At 49.3% G+C, this 18,924-nt stretch overlaps 1 protein-coding gene across 3 annotated transcripts in view; it reads left to right on the top strand.

Moving 5' to 3' along the window:
• The window catches only part of impdh2 (IMP (inosine 5'-monophosphate) dehydrogenase 2), a 39,619-nt gene that overhangs the window by 9,176 nt on the left and 11,519 nt on the right, over positions 1-18,924 (top strand). For 2 of the 3 annotated variants that reach the window (XM_073071959.1, XM_073071960.1), the window contains exons 2-10: positions 114-162; positions 8,319-8,420; positions 10,380-10,454; positions 10,825-11,031; positions 11,550-11,637; positions 11,901-12,100; positions 12,271-12,361; positions 12,628-12,723; positions 14,431-14,502. In XM_073071959.1, the coding sequence (XP_072928060.1) occupies positions 114-162; positions 8,319-8,420; positions 10,380-10,454; positions 10,825-11,031; positions 11,550-11,637; positions 11,901-12,100; positions 12,271-12,361; positions 12,628-12,723; positions 14,431-14,502 (980 nt within the window). The remainder of the gene's footprint in view (positions 1-113; positions 163-8,318; positions 8,421-10,379; positions 10,455-10,824; positions 11,032-11,549; positions 11,638-11,900; positions 12,101-12,270; positions 12,362-12,627; positions 12,724-14,430; positions 14,503-18,924) is intronic. The other variant, XM_073071961.1, reaches the window with a different exon arrangement.

Below are 18,924 nucleotides of genomic sequence, written 5' to 3'. Positions count from 1 at the left end.
CATTAGTCCTGTCCCCTTACAGGCGTTTATGTTAGTGTTTTTACTGAGAGGGAGATTGTGTTCTGCTAGGGTGTTTGCTTAATATTAAGTTGCTGAATTTTTTTGTCTTTCAGTGATTTTCTGATCTTGCCAGGATACATTGATTTCACCTCCGATCAAGTGGTGAGTTTCACAATTAAAGTCCTCAGTGTATTGAGATGGGGACAGCACGAGGTAACTGTCTCACCCAACTGCCCTTTCCACTCTATCCCCTACTGCCTCAAAACACCTGTTGTGTTGCTCATAATTTGTTTCCTCCTGCATTACTGGTGTCCCACAGCACTGCAATGTGTGGCTGGAAAGTGGCACTTTACAATGAAAATGGATTGAAGTTCGATTCTCATTGCAGTCTGTAGAGCTTGTACATCCTCTGGTTTCCTCCCACATTCCAAAGATGTTAATAAATTGTTAATAAAAATAAACTTGGCTACACAATCACGGGTGTACAGTGAGTACAGCAGGGGGCTGAGTACACAGCCTTGTGGGGCACCGGTGCTCAGAGTGATTGTAGAGGAGAGCTTGTTCCCTATCTTTACAGCCTGGGTCCTGTCTGTGAGGAAGTTGAAGATCCAGCTGCAGATCTGAGTGCTAAGACCCAGGTTCCGGAGCTTAGGAATCAGTTTATTTGGAATGATGGTATTAAAGGCAGAGCTGTAGTCAATGAAAAGGAGCCTTACATATGCGTCTTTATTCTCCAGGTGCTCTAAGGAGGAACGTAGTGCCAGAGAGATGGCATCTGCCATTGACCTGTTGCTCTGGTAGGCTAATTGCAAAGCGTCGAGGTTGACCGGTAGGTTATGGTTGATGTGTGCCATAACCAATAGCTCGAAGCACTTCATAGCAATTGTGTTAGAGCCACAGGTTGACAGTCATTCAGGCATGCCACCTTGCTTTTCTTCGGCACCGGGATTATCGTTGCCTTCTTAAAACACGAGGGGATCTTAGACTGAAGCAGGGAGCAGTTGAAGATGTCAGCAAACACTCCAGCTAGCTTGCCTGCACAGGCCCGGAGAACCCGTCCCAGGTCGCCATCTGGGCCCGTTGCCTTCCTTGGATTTATCTTCAGGAAGGCTCTTCTAACGTCTTCCTCGGTGACAATGAATCTCAATGCCACCAGGTCAGGTTCATCCAGAGGGGGCGGGACGCTCCTCTTCTGTCCGAATCTTGCATAGAATATGTTAAGTTTGTCAGGAAGAGAACACTACAGTTATTGATATTCCCAGCCTTTTCTTTGTGCCCCATGATCTCATTTAGACAGTCATAGCCTACTGGTATCCCTCTGGTTAGCCTGGGCTTCCAACTTGGCTTGATATTGCCTCTTGGCGCCCTTAATGACTTCCGGAGTTCACGCCTGGATTCCATGTAGCAACTGGTATCTCCAGACCTAAAAGCCGCAGCTCTAGCCTTCAAAAGGGACTGGACCTCATAATTCATCCAAGGCTTCCGGTTAGGGAATACCCAGATCGTCTTGCAAGACACACAGTCCTCTGTGCATTTCCGGATAAAGTCCGTGACAGCTGAGGCATACTCATCGAGGTTAGCTGCCGAGTCCTTGAATACTAACCAGTCCACCGATTCAAAGCAGTCACGGAGGACCTCATCCGTTTCCTCTGTCCAACGCGACACCACTTTTGACACCGTGACCTCCCGCTTCAGTTTCTGTTTGTAAGCCGGGAGGAGGAGTACGGCCTGATGGTCCGATTTTCCAAAGTGAGGTCGTTGGACAGAACGGTAGGCATCCTTGACTGCTGTGTAGCAATGGTCAACTATATTCGGGCCTCTAGTGGAGCAGGAGACAAGTTGGTATAATTTTGGCAGCGCTTTTCTGAGGTTGGCTTGGTTAAAGTCCCTGGCTGTAATGAGCAAAGCCTCCAGATACCTGGTCTCAAGTTCACTGATGTTGGCATACAGTGTATTCACAGCACATTCCACGTCCGCCTGGGGGGGAATGTAGACCGCTGTCAGTATGACCGAGGTGAATTCCTGTGGCAGATAATAAGGACGACACTTCACCGACAGGTGTTCCAGGTCCGGACTGCAGGAGCTTGTCAGTGCCACTAAGTCCGAGCACCACGCAGTGTTGATCAGTAGGCAGACACCACCTCCCTTCGTCTTGCCCGAAGGCGCCGTGCGGTCCATCCGATGGATCGAAAATCCCTCTGGTCGGATGGCACAGTCGGGGGTGGCAGGGGAGAGTCAGGTCTCTGTGAAACAGAATACACAGCAGTTCTGCATCTCCCTGCAGTAGGTGAGTCTCCCTTTAAGATCATCCACCTTGTTCTCTATGGCTTGCACATTAGCTAGTAGGATGGTGGGCAGAGGGATCCTAAAGCCCCTCCGCTTCAATCTGACCAGCAGCCCAGCTCTTTTCCCACGCTTCCTCGGTAATTTTGTGCATCTTTCCAGATTTCCATCGATGCAGTGTGTTGTTGGCAGCTCTTTGAGGTTGGTGGACACGTCCCGCGGGGATCGATCGGCAGGTCGCGTTGTCAGGTGCTCCAGGTTGGGCTGAGTGACAGGGGAGGCTCTGCTGCCACTTCCAACTGTCAGGGGCCCGGGCTGTCAATCGGGTCGGGCTCCGAAGCCGACGCTTAATCCTGGAGGGCCGGGCTGCCGGCTGAAACAAGTCCGTGAACTGTGTCACGGTTGCGGAGGCCTCCGCTCCAGCCGAGCCCCGGGCTCGATTTCCGAGGTCAGCGGCGGAGGCCTCACTTCAGGCAGCTGTGGATGGCCACCAACGAGGCTCTACAGTGGTCGCTCCAGGGAAGCGCCTGGGGTATCTTGAGGTCTCCAACATCACTTCTGTGTGCTCGTTAGCTTCGGAGAGGTGCTGGTTGGAATGGGTCGTGTCTCCAGGCGCTCCGACACAGTAGCAGGCCACAGGTCTCCGGGAACATGGTGGACCTCGGACCAGGCCTCGACAATTGGGTCCAGATAAGGTCTGGAGTTGAAGCAATTCTGGCGCGTCGATGATCTCCAGCTGGGTCAGTAACTTGGCCAGGGTGTTGTTGATCTTGCTAGATGTAGCAAATTGGAGGTTTAGAAGGGTTTCTCGGGTATAGGATAGTGTAGAGGACAGTTTGCTTGGCAGAGCACACGCAGAGTCGCTAGTTACCGGCGCCAGCTTAAATACTATCTTATGATATGAGGTGCTGTTCCTGCACCATCTGCTCCCATGGCTTTATGTGACTCTGATCAGGGGGGCTAAGCAGCTGCTACACCCTGCCCAAGGGTGACCTGCAGGCTAGCGGAGGGAAGGATCACCTCACACCTCCTTTGGTAAAGATGTATCTCCACCCTGTCACCCAGAGAGGTGGTATAGGGGTGTATATAATCATGAGGGGCATGGATTGGATGAATGCACTCAGTCTTTTCCCCAGAACCGGGGAATCAAGAAATGGAGGCCATAGGGTTAAGGTGAGAGAGGAAACCTTTTTACGCAGTTGGTGGTATCTATATGAAATGAGCTTCTATAAAAAGTGGTTGAGGCTGGTACAACAGTAATTTTTAAATGCCATTTGGACAAGTACACAGGATAAGTTTGGGAGGTTGGACAGAGTAGATGTGGAAAGGCTGTTTCCCTTGGTGGGTGAGTCCAGGACAAGAGGTCACAGTCTTAGAATTAGAGGGTACCTATTTAAAACAGAGATGAGGAGAAATTTTTTTAGCCAGAGGGTCATGGATTTATGGAATTCGTTGCCACATACAGCTGTGCAGGCCCAATCATTGAAGGTTTTTAAGGAGGAGATTGACAGGTATCTGATTAGTCAGGGTATCAAGGGATATGGGGAAAAAAGCCGGAAATTGGAACGAGACAGAATAGTTTAGCTCATGGTGGAGTGGTGGAGCAGACTCGATGGGCCGAATGGCCTACTTCTGCTCCTTTATCTTGTGATCAACCTGAGAGTGGCCTCATCTTGGCAGTAGAGGAGGCCATAGACCAGCATATGGAAATTGGGGGTGGGGGGAAGGGGGATTGGAGTTAAAATTGTTGGCCACTGGAAAATCTGCTTTTTTGCAGCTGGAGCAAAGGTGCTCAACAATGTATAATATTTGAACAAAGTGGATTTTTTTCTTTTTCGCACCTATGTGCAAATTAATTTGTTAACCCTGCCTACTTAAGAATATAAGACCATAAGACAAAGGAGCAGAAGTCGGCCATTCAGCCCATCGAGTCTGCTCTGCCATTTCATCATGAGCTATTCCAATCTCCCCTTTAGTCCCATTCCCCCACCTTCTCACCATAACTTTTGGTGCCCTGACTACTCGGATACCTATCAATCTCTGCCTTAAATACACCCAATGACTTGGCCTCCACTGCCACCCGTGGCAACAAATTCCATAGACTTCACCTACCAAAACCCCAAAACCATCTGGGTTTCATGATAGGTAGCTAGAAGAGGAGATAGACTGAAGGTGGGATGGGGGAAGGGAGAGGGAGGAATTACCGGAAGTTGGAGAATTCGATGTTCATACCAAGGGGCTGGAGATTACCCAGACGGTAGATGAAATGTTGTTCCTCCAACCGAAGTTTGGCCTCATCGTGGCAGTAGAGGAGGCCATGTATGGACATATCCGAATGGGAATGTGAAGGAGAGTTGAAGTGAGTGGCAACCAGGAGATCCTGTCTCGTGGTGGACGGAGCGTAGGTGCTTGACGAAGCGGTCCCCCAATCTGCGTCGGGTCTCGCCGATGTAGAGGAGGCCGCACTAGGATCACCGGATGCAATAGATCACCCCAACCGATTCACAAGTGAAGTGTTGCCTCACCTGGAAGGACTGTTTGGGGCCCTGAATCGTGGTAAGAGATGAGGTGTAGGGACAGGTGTAGCACTTACGCTTGCAGGGATAAGTACCAGGTGGGAGATCTATGGGGAGGGACGTGTGGACCAGGCAGTCGTGGAGGCAATGATCCCTGCGAAAAGCAGAGAGGGAAAGATGTCCTTAGTGGTGGGGTCCTGTTGAAGGTGGCGGAAGTTGCGGAGGATAATATGCTGGAGCCAGAGGCTGGTGGGGTGATAGGTGAGGACAAGGGGGATACGGTCCCTGTTGTGGTGACGGGAGGATGGGATGAGGGCTGAAGTGCGGGAAATGGAGGAGATGTGGGTGAGGGCATCATTGATGACGACAGAAGGGAAACCACGATTCTTAAAGAAAGAGGACATCTAGGATATCCTAGAACGGAAAGCCTCATCCTTGGAGCAGATGCGGCGGTGACGGAGGAACTGGGAATAGGGGATAGAATTTTTGCATTTGGCAGGGTGGGAAGAGGCATAATCAAGGTAGTTATGGGAGTCAGTGGGTTTATAGAAGATGTCAATGGACAGTCTATCTCCAGAGATGGAGACCGAGAGATCGAGAAAGGGGAGAGAAGTGTCCGAGATGGACCAAGTGAATTGGAGGGCTGGGTGAAAGTTAGAGGCAAAGTCAATGAAATTGACGAGCTCAGCATGGGTGCAGGAAGCAGCACCAATGTAGTCAATGTATCGAAGGAAAAGTTGGGGAGCAGTACCGGTATAGATTTGGAGCATAGACTGTTCCACATAACCCACGAAGAGGCAGGCATAGCTGGGGCCCATACGAGTGCCCATAGCTACACCCTTGGTCTGGAGAAAGTGGGAAAAGCCGAAAGAGAAGTCATTAAGTGTGAGTACCAGTTCCGCCAACCTGAGGAGTGTGGTGGTGTTGGGGAACTGGTGAGGTCTATTGTCCAGAAAGTAGCGGAGGGCTTTGAGGCCTTCTGGATGGGGAATTGAAGTGTATAAGGATTGGACATCCATTGTGAAAATGGATTGACATTGACATCACTTGTGAGTCTGTTGGGGTGATCTATTGCATCCGGTGATCCTGGTGCGGCCTCCTCTACATCGGCGAGACCCGACGCAGATTGGGGGACCGCTTCGTCAAGCGCCTACGCTCCGTCCACCACGAGACAGGATCTCCTGGTTGCCACTTACTTCAACTCTCCTTCACATTCCCATTCGGATATGTCCATACATGGCCTCCTCTACTGCCATGATGAGGCCAAACTTCGGTTGGAGGAACAAGATCTCATCTACCGTCTGGGTAGTCTCCAGCCCCTTGGTATGAACATCGAATTCTCCAACTTCCAGTAATTCCCTCCCTCTCCCTTCCCCCATCCCACCTTCAGTCTGTCTCCTCTTCTAGCTGCCTCTCACCTCTCATGACTCTGCCTTCTTCTACTACCCATAGTGCTTTCCCCTTAGATTCCTGCTTCACCTCTCCTGCCTTTCCCCTCCCCCTCCCCTTGATCTTTCCTCTGATTGGTTTTCCACCCTCCCCCCACCTTCTTTATAGGGCCCCTGCCCCCTCCTTCTTTAGTCCTGATGAAGGGTCTCGACCCGAAACGTTGACTGCTCCTTTCAACGGATGCTGCCCGACCTGCTGAGTTTATTCAGCTTTTTTGTACATCTTGAAACAAAACATACACATGCATTCAAAATGGTGAGAAGGGGGAAAAAAACAGTCATTAAAAGAAAGCACATTTTTAGACCAAGACCCTGAACGACAAGTCCTGCTAATTGATGGTTCCTGGCAGTCTAGCCTGTAATCCCACCAATCCAATGCTGGAGGGCAGTACCGATGGGAGAGGCCACCCCCAACTGGGCCCAGATGCTACAACACAAGCCTGAGGCCCAGTCCTCACTACAACAGGGCCCAGATGCCACGCTACAACACAGGCCTGAGGCCAAGTCCTCATTACAACCGAGGCAATGCTGCTGCCTCATCGCCTGTTTTGACACCAAATAAGGGAAGCGGGCCTGCAGCAATCAATGTCCAACAGGGTCTTGTGATTGCAAAAGAAATAGTCTAAGACAGTCATGGTTTCACTGCACGCCGGCTGGGCACCAACTCCAGTGCCTGCCTCAATCCACTCCTCATGCAATCTGACTTGACTCTCAGCCGGATGGAGTGACTCGCCTTCTCTGAATTGCTCCCCCCCCCCACCCGACAGCTACTCCAATCAATAATCAGTTCATTGATGTGGTAAACCTGCTGTAAGTGTGGTTACTGGAGTCAAAGATAGTCTTACTATGTATAAATACATATTTAATAAAGAGAAAGCACCTTTAGCTGACCCCCGTAAGGCCGCTGTGTATATACACGCTGCCAACTTACCAGAGGAAACCTGCTGACTATTGAAAGACCTAGCTAGAGTAGATGTGGAATGAATGTTTCCAATAGTGGGAGAGTCTATGACCAGAGCACACAGCCTCAGAATAGAGAAACATCCATTTAGAACAAAGTTGAGGAGGAATTTCTTTAGCTAGGGGGTGGTGGATCTGTTGAATTTATTACCACAGACGGCTATCGAGGCCAAGTCATTGGGTATATTGAAAGAGGAGGTTGACAGGTTCGTGGTTAGTCAGGGTATCAAAGGTTACAGGGAGAAGCAGAAAATGGGATTGAGAGGGATAATAAATCAGCCATGATGGAATGGTAATGCAGACCTGATGTCCTGATTCTGTTCCTATCTCTGATGGTCTTGCCGACACAGATTCATATGGGGAGGTTTTGTCTTGGAGATGGGGTGGGTGAGGGTGGGGTTTGGTAGTGTTGAGTACCAGCACTGTATAAAATCCGTGTCTGATGCCATGTGCTGGTGTTTGCATCAGCCCCAGACCATAAGACATAGGAACATCTTTCGGCCATTTGGACCATTGAGTCTGCTCTGCCATTTCATCATGGCTGATCCAATTTTCCTCTCAGCCCCAATCTCCTGCCTTCTCCCCGTATCCCTTCATGCCTGATCAATCAAAAATCTATCAACCTCTGCTTTAAATATACATAAAGACTTTGTCTCCACAGCTGCCTGTAGCAAAGAATTCCACAGATTCACCACTCTCTGTCTAAGGAAATTTCTCCTCATCTCCATGCTAAAAGGATGCCCCTCTATTCAGAGAGCTGGGATTTGATTCCAGCCTGGACCTCCAGGCCTCTCTGGATGACTGATTGCCTTGTGTACGTGGATCACACGGAGATTGGACTGGTTTTAACACGGTTCAGTCTGGAATGAATGACATTACAGGCGGATGTTTATTTGTGCACAGGTCTGTATTGTAGCTGAGAGGTCTGGTGTGATATAAGTTCCTGTTCCTGTATAGGAGACTTTAGGGATCAATTGGTATTTGGGGTTGTATCTCCATGCATGGGTTCTTCCATTATTGCTGGTCTCAGAAGAGAATTGAAAGTGGCTCGGCCCAGTTCAGGCTGTTGGGTAAACACGCACACTGATTCAGTTCCTGTCTCTGTGCACAGGACCTTACCTCTGCCCTCACCAAGAAGATCACACTAAAGACACCTCTGGTCTCCTCCCCGATGGACACAGTGACTGAAGCCAATATGGCCATTGCGATGGCGGTGAGTGAACTGGATGGGGGTGGGGGGGGTTGCTGGGTTGGGTGAGGAAGCCCCTCAGTTAGTTTAGTAGTGTATCACCCCAAGGAGCCACATGAATTGCAACAGTCCTGTTGGTTTTCCAGTGGAGTAAAGGGAATTAGAGACATGAGACAGGAGCTGGCCAAAGTTGATTGGAAGGGAGCACTACCAAGGATGACAGCAGAGCAGCAATGGCTGGAGTTTCTAGAAGAAATTCAGAAGGTGCAGGAAAGATACATTCCAAAGATGAAGTATTCTAAAGGGAGGATGAGGCATCCGTGGCTGATGAAGGAAGACAAAGACAACATAAAGCAAAAGAGAGGGCATATAATAGAGCAAAAAAGTAGTGGGAAGCTTGAGGTTTGGGAAGCTTTTAAAAACCAACAGAAGGCTACTAAAAAGCAATAAGGTGAGAAAAGATGAAATATGAAGGTAAACTATGCAATAATATCAAAGAAGATACCAAAAGGTTTTCAGATATATAAAGAGTAAAAGACAAGTGGGAGTGGATATTAGACTGCTGGAAAATGAAGCTGAAGAGGTAGTAATGGGGGACAAAGAAATGGCAGTCATACTTAATAAGTACTTCATGATGTTCTTCACTGTGGAAGACAATAGTAGTATACCAGAAATTACAGTGTGTCGGGCAGAAGTGAGTGTAGCTGCTATTACAAAGGAGAAGGTGTTTGGGAAACTGAATGGTCTAAAGGTAGGTTGGACCAGATGGTGTGCACCCCAGGGTTTGGAAAGAGATGGCTGAAGAGATTGTGGAGGCATTAGTAATGAAAATTCAAGAATCACTGGAATCTGGAATGGTTCCAGAGGAATTGAAAATTGCAAATGTCACTGCATTCTTTGAGAAGTGAGGGAGGTAAAAGAAAGGAAATTATAGGCCAGTTAGTCTGACTTAAGTGTTGGGAAGATGTTGGAGATCATTATTAAAAATGAGGTTTTGGGGTACTTGGGGCACATGATAAAATAGGCCAAAGTCAGCTTAGTTTCCTTAAGGGAAATCTTGCCTTACAAATCTGTTGGAAATTTTTAAGGAAGTAAGAGGCATGATAGACAAAGGAGAATCAGTTGATGTGGTGTACTTGAATCTTCAGAAGGCCTTTGACAAGGTACCACACATGAGGCTGCTTAGCAAGAGTTCATGGTATTGCAGGAAAACATCTAGCTTGGTTAGAAGATTGGCTGAGTGGCAGGAGGCAGAGAACGGGACTTAAGGGGCATTTTCTGATTGGCTGCCAGTGACTAGTGGTGTTGCACAGGGGTCTGTGTTTGGAACTCTTCATGTTATATGCCAATGATTTGGACACAGGAATTGATGGATTTGTGGCCATGTTTGCAGGTGATACGAAGACAGGTGGAGGTGAGAGTAGTGCTAATGAAATAGGGAGTCTGTAGAAGGACTCGGACAGATTGGGAGAATGGGCAAACAAGTGGCGGGTGGAATAGAGTGTTGGGAAGTACGTAGTCATGCACGTTGGTAGAAGGAATAAAAGCAAATGGAGAGAAAGTTCAAAAATCTGAGGTGAAAAGAGACTCGAGAGTCTTTGTGCAGGATTCCCTGCATGTTAACCAACACCCAATATTACTTCCATGTTCAAAGGAGGTAGATGGATGGTGGGGAACGATGAAATTTAAGACCCTGAGCTGAGATGCATGCTTTTGGGGAATCAGGGTCTGGGTGAGCTTGTCCATGGACACTGACTGCTGTCAGATGTTGGGATGGCAGGGTGATGCAATGGGTGTGGTGTGTTGGGGTACAGGATAGGTTGTTGGGGGGATGTTGGTGTGCTTATATGTCAGGGTAAGGGGTGTTGGGATGGTGTTGGTGTGTCAGGGTGAGGGTGTTGGGCTGACATTAAGATGTTTTGTGCAGGGTTTGTGTCTGATGGTCTCTTTTCTTTTCCCCTCCCCTCCCTTCTCTGCCCACAGCTGATGGGAGGAATCGGTTTCATTCACCACAACTGCACCCCTGAGTTCCAGGCCAACCAAGTGCGCAGGGTGAAGGTATGGACACTTTCCCCAAGGTGGGGGTGTCTCGGTGAAGGCTGCTCCGTTAGGGAGGGGGTGGTGGGGATGAGGGGGATTGGGGTCCTGGTGAAGGGGTGGGGCTTGTTCATGAATGGTGACCAGATATGAGGTGTGGTGGGTGCCATTTAGTGACAGTGGGGGTATTGGGGTCATATGAGATCAGGGTAGGGTGATTTGGGTCAGAGGTTAGGTTGGTGTCAGAGACCAGATGGAGTTGCGAGTTGGTTCGGAGGTTGGGATTGTGGTGAGGGTCTGGGCTTGGGTCGAAGGTGGAGTCAGGTTGGGGTTTTGATAAGGGGTGGATGGTCAGGCTGTGTGACTGGCTAACTGTGATGGGGATTTCCAGAAATATGAACAGGGATTCATCACGGACCCAGTGGTGATGAGCCCCCGGGATCAGGTCCGCGACGTTTTCGAGGCAAAGGCTCGGCACGGGTTCTGCGGGATTCCCATCACCGATTCTGGAAAGCTGGGGGGGAAACTGGTTGGAATCATCTCATCCCGAGACATCGACTTTCTGACACAGGAGAAGCACGACCTCCCGCTGGCTGAGGTATGTGGAGGGGCTGCAAGGCCGAGATGTGGGAAGAGGTAGCTGGGTTCAGACACATCCTACAGCTGGGGTGGGGGAATTAGCCCAGGGATAACCCAGTGAAGGGGGCCATTGGCTGTGGAAGTGGTTACTGGGCTGTGATGGCAGAAGTCCTCTTGCACTGTCATTCAGTGAAGATCCACTGTTCATTCCCACTTTTTGGTTGGGGTCAGGGGTTTGGAAGGCTGGGCGATGCCAGACTGAGGAATTCAGGCATTCCTGGGGTCAAGGCTTGGCATTGGGCATTGTTCAGGGTCAGCGGTCAGATGTCGACAGGGTAGGCCATTGTGGGAGTCCGTTATTGCCATGGTTGAAGGTTGGGGTGTCGTGGGTGATGAGGGTCAGGTGTTGGGGGTTACTGGGGTCAGATTCAGGCATTGCCAGGGTCAAGGTTTGAGGTGCATTGAGGATTGGAGGTCTAGCATTATCAGGGTCTATGATCGGGGTGGGGCCTACTGACCTCTGACCCTCTGCTGCAGGTGATGACGAGGAGGGAGGACCTGGTCGTGGCTCCAGCGGCCATTACCCTGAAGGAGGCCAACGAGATCCTGCAAAGGAGCAAGAAAGGTGCTGATGGCTAGTGACCACTGGTGACTATTACTGACTGCTGGTGATCATTAACGACTGCTGCCAGCCGTTCCTGACCACTGGTGATAGCTACAGACTGTGGAGGGGTCCTGAGGTAGGGGGTGGAGAACCAGAAACACTGCACCCTTTACTGTGACCCCTCGGTAAGAGGAGTGGGGAGTAGGGATGGGGTGGAGCGTGATCTTTAGGAGTGGGTGAAGTGTGAATCACCAGCTGAACTCTGCCCCACCCACTTCCCCCAGGGAAGCTCCCAATTGTTAATGAGGACGACCAGCTGGTGGCCATCATCGCTCGGACCGACCTGAAGAAGAACCGGGACTACCCCCTCGCCTCCAAGGACTCCCGCAAGCAGCTGCTGTGTGGGGCAGCCATCGGCACCCATGCTGACGACAAATATCGGCTCGACCTCCTGGTGCAGGCAGGGGTGGACGCTGTGGTCCTGGTGAGTATCCCATTCTCACTGACAAACTGGCACTATTTGTGGCGCCGTCCCATCGTGAGAGTCAGTGTGGTTTGGGGGAGGGAAGAGATTTATTTGACCATGTGGGGAAGAGGAGGGCAAAGAATCGATCATGTGGGAGTCAGTATACCTCCTCCCTTTGTTTTCTGCAGGATTCCTCGCAGGGAAACTCCATTTTCCAGATCCACATGATCCAGCACATTAAAGAAAAGTATCCGGACTTACAGGTTATTGGCGGGAACGGTGAGTGAACTCAGTGTCCGGGTGTTGGCAGCGTTCTGAAAGAATCCCTGCAGAAACCTATGGTTCTGTGTCCATGATCCACGTGCGGTTTGGTGCTGACATGGATTCCCACAGTCTGTTGCGCTGTTGGTGTGTGTCTTGTCTGCCCTGTCTTCCCCTAACCACCTGCCTGCCTCACTTCCCACATCTCCCACAGCGTGGTTATGTACAGCTGGTTTTATCTGACAGTTCTGGTTTTATCCTCGTTAACCCCCCCCCATACACAGTGGTGACGGCAGCGCAGGCGAAGAACCTGATCGACGCTGGGGTGGATGCTCTGCGAGTGGGGATGGGCAGCGGCTCTATCTGCATCACACAAGAAGGTAGGATCGGAATTCCTGAGCACTGGGGTTCCTCTGTGGGATATTCTGCTTTCCGTCTCCCTCTGACCCATGTCTGCCCCTTGATGGCACTTTATTCCTGGCTCCCTAAACACTGCCCCTCCCCTTCATCCGTGGCACTGCTTGTTCCCTGGTCATTTACTTTTGTCCTCTCTTGCTCTCTGGAACAAACAGCATAGGAACAGGCCATTTGGCCCAACACATCTGTGCTGACCAAGATACTGAATTCCTTCTGCCTGAACAGGGTCCCTGCCCCTCCTTTACCTGCCTGACCATGCGTCTGTCCAATGGCCTCTGAACTACCATTGTCGTATCTGCCTACACCACTACCTCTGGCAGCACCCACCACTCTGTGTGTGATGAAAGATAGAAATCTCACTGCCTCTCTCACTCTCTCAGGTGTAGGGTATGTGGGACCAGTAATTGTTCTGTGAAGATTACTTGCCCACCTTCAGCTGAGCTCTCACCTTTGCGGCTGCCCTGCATCCTTGGGGTTACACAAACGAGGGCTTGAGATTCAGCTTCCTATGCAGGTACTGGGTAAAAGGTAACCACACCAGTGGGTGTGTGCAGGGTCTGGAGGAGGTACTACAGCTCAGAGCCAGGGCCCTGATATTTGACAGTCAGGGTTAATGACTGATAACTGGACTGTCAGTGCCATTAGACCGTACAACATAGGAGCAGAATCAGGCCATTCAGCCCATTGAGTCTGCTCTGCCATTCCATCACGGCTGATATATTATCCTACTCAACCGTATTCTCCTGCCTTGTCCCCGTAACCTATGACTCCCTGACAAATCAAGCACCTATCAATCTGTGTTTTAAATATACTTAAAGACTTGGTCTCTACAGCTGTCTGCACCAGTGAATTCCACAGACTCACCATCCTCTGGCTAAAAAAAATTCCTCCTCAGCTCTGTTCTAAATCAACATCTCTTTATTCTGAGGCTGTGCACTGTGGTCCTAGACTCCCTGACTATAGGAAACATCCTCTCTAGGTCAGTGACATGTTTGCTGCTGATGCAGGAGATGCTGAGGTGGGGAGAGGGAGTGGCATGGGCACAGTGAACAGGCAGAGTGAGGGTGGGAAGCATGATGCACCAGTTTTAGAATATTGGGATTCAGGGACCGGAGTGGAGATACGGGAAGGTGGGGTGGGGGGGACAGTAGCAGATGCAGAAATCTGAAGCAAGACGCAGTCAACTGGGTAGGGGACAGTGGGTGGTTGGGGTGGAGGGGGGAGAGGGACTTGGCCCAGAGTTTAAAAGGACAAGGGGAGAAACGAGTGGACAGTCTGGGTCTGAGAAATGTTCCGTCTGCTTGGGGCAAATGACGGGGAGATGGGTCAGTAGAATTCCCTCTGGTCTCTGAATCTGGGAATATTTATCCTAAGAAGCTGATTGTGGGCCATTAGTAAGGGTGAGGGAGAGTTGCTAATGGAGGATGTGGGAGTGGGAAGGGTGTTCCCACTGGGTACATTATGTTGGTGACCATGTCAGTGAGGGCTGGTGGGAGCAGTGGGATAATGGACCTGGGAAGGTGGGGGAATGGTGCCTGTGGGTTAGATGTGACCTCCGGTCAATCTTATGATGGGTCTTTTCTCACCTCCAGCTCTCCTCTCTTCCCTCTCTGCACTCACTGTAACACCCGCCCTTTCTTCTCTCTTTCTCTCTCCACACTCTGATTCAGCTGCACCCAAGATTCCTCCAGACATAAAGTCTCTCAGCCCCAAACTCCCGTCGACTGTGTCGGGCTCCTTTAGTAAGTGTTTCTTCGGGTGCTGGGCCGTGACTGTCTTCTGTTTGCTCCCCTCCCTGCTGCACCCAACCCCATCACTGGCTCTCTGTCCTGTGTGGCTGCACGTCACTAACCCAAGTGCCTGCAACACCAGCCTGTGTGTGACTGTGTGAGTGAGATGAAGTCTGTGAGGAAACACAATGGGTAGTGAGGAGGAGTGATGAATGGACAAGTCTGAAGGTGACAGCACAGGGTCACGAGATGAGGAAAGTGTATATGTTCTGGCAAGGCATAGCAGGGAGGTTCTGATAAATCTTTGCAGAAGTCATAGCTGGGATACCGTGTGTAGTTCGACAACATAGAACAATACAGCACAGGAACAGGCCCTTCAGCCCACAATGTTGGGCCAAATTAGTAATCAACTGACCAACTAAACAAATTCCTTCTGTCTATACAATGTCCATATCCTTCCATTTCCCTCACAATCACGTGCCCTTTCTAAATGTCTGTAATGTATCTGCCTCTACCACCACCCCAAACTGCACATTCCACATACCCACCACTCTGTTTTTTAAAAAAACTTGCTCCTCACATTTCCGCAAAGTTCAAAGTAAATTTATTATCGAAGTACACATATGTCACCATATACAACCCTGAGATTCATTTTCTTGTGGGTATTCTCAGTAAGTCCAAGAAACACAATAGAATGAATGAAAGACCACACACAAAAGGACGGACAGCAAGCTATGCAAATACAAAAGACAATAAAAAAATACTAAGCAATAAATATCAAGACCATGATATGAAGAGTACTCAAGAGTGAGCCCGTAGGTTGTGTTAATAAGTTGAGTGAAGTTATCCCCTCTGGTTCAAGAGCCTAATGGTTGAGGGGTAATAACTGTTGCTAAACCTGGTGGTGTGAATACCGAAGCTCCTGTACCTTCTTCCTGATGACAGCAGCAAGAAGAGATCCTGGCCTGGGTGGTGATGGATATTGCTTTCCAGTGACTGTGCTCCCTGTAGATGTGCTTAATGGTGGGAATGCTTTACCCATGATAGACTGGGCTGTATCCATTACTTTTTGTAGGGTTTTCCGTTCAAAGACATCGGTGTTTCCGTACCAAGCTGTGATGCAGCCAATCAATGTACCCTCCACCGCACATCTATAGAGGCTTGTCAGAGTTTTAGATGTCACACCAAATCTTTGCAAACTCCTAAGAAAGTAGAAGCGCTGCTGTGCTTCCTTCATAATTGTACTTGCATGCTGGGCCCAGGACAGGTCCTCTGAAATGATAACACCAAAGAATTTAAAGTTGTGGGCTCTCTCCACCTCTGATTTCCTCATGAGGACTGGCTCATGGACCTTTGGAAGTCAATAATCAGCTCCTTGGTCTTGTTGACACTGAGTAAAAAATCGTTGTGGCACCACTCAGCCAGATTTTCAGTCTCTCTCCTTATGCTGACTCATCATCACCTTTGATTCAGCCAACGACAGTGGTGACCTCAGCAAACTTAAATATGGCAATGGAGCTGTGCTTAGCCACACAGTCATAAGTGTAAAGCAAGTAGAGCAGCGGGCTAAGCACACAGCCTTGTGGTGCACCTATGCTGATGGAGATTGTGGAGATGTTGTTGCGAATCCAAACTAACTGGTTTCAGGTGAGGAAATTGAGGATCTAATTGCACAAGGAGGTATTGAGGTCAAAGTCTTGAAGCTTACTGATTAGTTTTGAGGGGACGGTAGTATTGAATGCCGAACTGTAGTCGATAAAGAGCATCCTGATGTATGCTTCTTCACTGTCCAGATATTCCAGAGTTGCGTGAAGAGCCAATGAAATGGCATCTGCTGTTAATTTCTGTTCCAGTAGGCAAATTGGAGTGGCAGGAGTTCATCACTAACCTCTTAAAGCACTTCTTCACAGTGGATGTTAGTGCTACTGGACGATAGTCATTGAGGCCTGCTTGAAGCAGGTGAATATCTCAGACTGCCTGAGTGAGAGGTTAACGATCTCAGTGACACTCCAGTCAGTTATCAGCACAGGTCTTTAGTACTCGGCCAGGTTCCCCATCTGGGCCGGATGTTTTCTGTGGGCTCACCCTCCTGAAGAATGCTCTCATGTTGGTTTCAGAGACTAAAATGGCAGGGTCATCGGGGGCTGTGGGAGTTCGTGAAGGTTCCTCCATGATTTGACACCTTAAATGCAAGCCCTCTGGTATTAGTTATTTTGACCCTGGGGGAGAAAAGATATTGTCTATCTCTTCCATCTATGCCTCTCATAACCTTAGAAACTTTGAACAGATCTTCCCCTCAGCCTGTGTCACTCCAGAGAGAACAACCCAAGTTTGTCCAACCTCTCGTTATAGCCCATGCTCTCTAATCCAGGCAGCATTCTGGTGTTATTTGGTTTACTGGAGATCTTCCTCAGGATGATCTTACTGGGGATGGAGTGTGTCAGTTATGTGGAGAGATTGGATAGGCTAGGGCTGTTTTCCGTGGAGTGAACAAAGTTGAGGGGTGACCTTATAGAGGTTTATAAATTCACAAGGGGTGGAGTTAGATGGTGGTGAATCAAAAACCAGAGTGCAGAGATTTAAGGTGAGAGGAGAAAGATTTAACTGAGGATTGGGGTGGGGGCTATGGACTGAGCTGCCAGAGGAAGTGGGAGAGTTGGTACAGCTGTTACGTTTGGAAGATATTTGTGTAACGATGTAGATCAGAAAGATTAGAAAAGACGAATGAGACTGACTTGGGTAGACATGTGGTCAGCATCAGAAAATGTGCTGATGGACCTGTCTTTGTGCTGTGTTTGACTCTGTAAGCGACATATACAGAATGGGTGGTGAGAAATGCTTCCCCACAGCAGATGTGTATAAACCTAGAGGTCACAGCTGCAAGGTAAGGGGGAGGGTGTTTGGGGTAGAGTATTTTCCCTGGGACACTGGGGTGGGGGGGTGGTTTGGAATCTGGATAGCACTACCTAAGGGGACCATGGAAGCAGAGACTCTCACATCATTTATCTGCATGGGGACTTATTACCCAGGTGGAGATGTGTACAAACTGAATGATGCTCCTTTAGATTCGTCTAGATGGGTCCTGGATGGTTAGTGTGTACATGACAGGCTGAAGGGCCTGTTCCTTAGGCACTGATTATTGGACGTTGATGCCCAGCGAGTGTGTGAAGTGAATGAAACTTCTGTTTTCATCTAAATTTCCTTTTATTTGCTCTTATCTGAGATGTACTGGAGTGTGTGGAGGGATCTTCACTTTATGTCTGGCACCAGGAGAGCTTGGATCAGCAGCCATTCAGATGTTGGAAATTTTGAGAGGATAGGACTTCAGTTAGGTCCACTACCCAAGTACAAAAGGTAGCAGCGGATCATTACAGCGAAAAAGAACTTTGACCAGCAACCATTGGGAGTTTAGGATTGTTTAGCAAAGAGCAAATTAAACAAAGGTGGTGGCATGCTGCAGCCCTTGTCTGAGTGGGCAGAATCAGAATGGTGATCTTGGCATTAGCTGTTGGAGGCTTCAGTCAGAGAAAGCAAAGAAAAGAAAAACTCTAGGTTAAGTTTTTCTCCCTTCCCTTCTATATATCTGCTCAGTTAGGACAGCAGAGATGCCAGGCAGGATAGATGAATGCTCCTTCTGTGGGATGTGGGAAGGCAGGAAGACCTCCTGCGTCCCTGACAACTACAACTATGAGACGTGCATCCAGCTGCAGCTCCTTACAATCCACATTAAGGAACTGGATAAACTCCGGATCATTTGGGAGGCTGAAGGGACATGTAGAGAGGTAGTGATACTCAAGGAGCAGGGCACAGGAGCAAGAGTGACAGTCAGGAAGGGGAAAGGGGTTAAGGAGCCAGTGCAGAGTACCCCTGTGGCCATTCCCCTCAGGAGCAGCAGGTATATCACTTTCATTACTATCTGGAGGCGGTGGGGAGGTGGTGATTGACCTAACAGAGGAAAGCCACAGTGGTTGGGGTCTCTGCCTCTGTGACTGAGATGGAAAGGAGAAAAGGCACGCTATAGTGATGGGGGATTCGTTAAGGGAATGGATAGGGGGTTTTGTGGGTGGGAACAAGATTCCCAGGTACCAGGGTCTGGGGATATCTCTGATCGAGTTCTCAGCATTCTAAGTGGGAGAGTGAACAGTCAGAAGCCGTGGTCCATGTAGGTACTAATGAAATAGAATGAGTGACGAAGTTCTGCATGGGGAATTATGTGCTAAGTTAAAGGGTAGGACCTCCAGGACTGTGATCTCAGGATTGCTAACCGTGCCACGTGCTAGTGAGCCCAGAACTAGGAAGATTATACAGTTTAATATGTGGCTAAGGAGTTGATTTCGGAGGGAGGACATAGATTTTTGGATCATTAGGCTCCTTTCCATTGGGATCATTGGGACCTGTACAGAAGGGATGGTTTGCACCTGAACTGGAGGGGGA

This window comes from Hemitrygon akajei, chromosome 19, assembly GCF_048418815.1.
Source record: "Hemitrygon akajei chromosome 19, sHemAka1.3, whole genome shotgun sequence".
Lineage (NCBI taxonomy): Eukaryota > Metazoa > Chordata > Chondrichthyes > Myliobatiformes > Dasyatidae > Hemitrygon > Hemitrygon akajei.
The sequence above is the reverse complement of the archived record's forward strand: the minus strand, read 5'-3'. Positions and strand labels throughout refer to the sequence as shown.